Raw genomic sequence first — 1,575 nt, forward strand, 5'->3', positions numbered from 1 at the left:
GCCGGCGGTGTGTTTTCCTTTCGGAAATTAATTAATATGTCGAAACACCGCTTTGATAATCCGTTGTTTGGAAAGATTCTGATATAAAGGGTATATATAAACACCTGCTGATCTGAGAAGCTGTTATATACATAGTTTTACAAATTTTTCCTTCGCAATCGATACGCAGCTTTGTCTTAACGTCTTTTTTGTCTCACACATATGTATCACACTATGTGTTCAAGTTCTGTACTTCTTAATATTCTTTTTGTAAGTTATGCGAGAGCCACTCGAAGGCATCTCTTTCAACTTTGCTTTGTGGTTATGCCGTCGGATACTGAACGAGCGAGTGTTCCTGCTTCAATCGCTGAATCCTTCAATGAGGGAGATCCTGTTCATGCGACTGCTTCACGATCATCGGGGTCGACGTTGTCCAACGCCGAGACTTTGGAGTTGTTTTCTCAGCTTTTGGACGTTGAGTTTGACCAGAAGTTCGCTGCATTCAAACGTGATCTAGACGAGAAAGAAGCTGCCACTCAGTTCCAACTGAAGAAGCTAAAAACTGAATCCAAGGCTTCCAGTTCTTTTAACTTCAAAGGAAACAAAGTACAATACGAATTCAACAGTTCTCTGCTGGATGCAATAGACGGGGCTATCAAGACCGTCTCAAAAGGAAACCTTTCAGCAGCTAATTCAGAGCTCGAAAGAGTAAAAACTCTCATTACTAAACGCAACAAGTTAATTCGTTTTGCGGACAAGAGCCCCGCTGGTTGGACAGCCGTTGAAGAATACGAATCGGACGAACTCGCAGACGATTCAGAGGACGAGACAAAACTCCGATCAGCCGAGAGAAGAGCGCTCGTCAAGATTCGGGAGAAGAAGCGTAAGAATGCGTCTAGCCGGTCTAACTCTACAACTACCCAGCCTAAAACCAGCGAAGCGCCATCTAACGGTTTGTTCACTGGCAGGTCGTTTTCTCCTAATCAGCCTTTTTTTCGCATGCGGTCCTTTCATGGACGTCAGCCTCAACCGGCAGACAAGTGCTTTAGCTGCGGACAAAGAGGTCATTGGGCGAATTCTTCCTCCTGCCCAAGCCGTTTTAGAGGAACCGCTGCAGCCGTCCCAAGCAGTAAAAATACGAACGGACGATAATTATCAAGCCGTTTTCCAGAGACTAGGGCAAGATGAGTATAATTTAATTGATTTAGTCAAATGTTTAGGAGACTTTGACCCACCTGAACTTACCGGTAACTTTGCTGAATCATCTGATTCACGTGACAGTTGTTCTAGCGCTGAATATCAGGACGAAACGCCTATTGTTAAAGTTAAAGGCAATCTTAAGCTTAATGTAGCTTTTTGGGAGCAAATAGGTGCTTCTCGCTTTATTCGCGATACCATTTTAGACGGGTATAAGATTCCTTTTATTTACATCCCACCTTCAGCCCATTTTTCCAATAATCGCTAAGCCATTCAGTATAGCGATTTTGTTGGGCAGGCCATTTCTGATCTCCTGGCCACAGGTTCAGTGGTTGAATGCGAGTCTGCCCCTACTGTCGTTAACCCCTTATCAGTTTCTATACAGTCTAACGGTAAGAA

The 1,575-nt window shown here is 43.9% G+C and overlaps 1 protein-coding gene across 1 annotated transcript; it reads left to right on the plus strand.

The window, feature by feature from the left end:
• Positions 1 to 282: 282 nt before the first annotated feature.
• LOC149101345 (uncharacterized) lies at positions 283 to 1,204 on the plus strand. The gene has a single exon (XM_089276346.1). The coding sequence runs from the start codon at positions 304 to 306 to the stop codon at positions 1,129 to 1,131; it is 828 nt and encodes a 275-aa protein (XP_089132472.1). The 5' UTR covers positions 283 to 303; the 3' UTR covers positions 1,132 to 1,204.
• Positions 1,205 to 1,575: the final 371 nt, after the last annotated feature.

The sequence above is a fragment of the Orbicella faveolata genome, unplaced genomic scaffold (genome assembly GCF_042242905.1).
Source record: "Orbicella faveolata isolate gen_17 unplaced genomic scaffold, um_ofav_v1 contig_4, whole genome shotgun sequence".
In the NCBI taxonomy this organism is placed as follows: Eukaryota; Metazoa; Cnidaria; class Anthozoa; order Scleractinia; family Merulinidae; genus Orbicella; species Orbicella faveolata.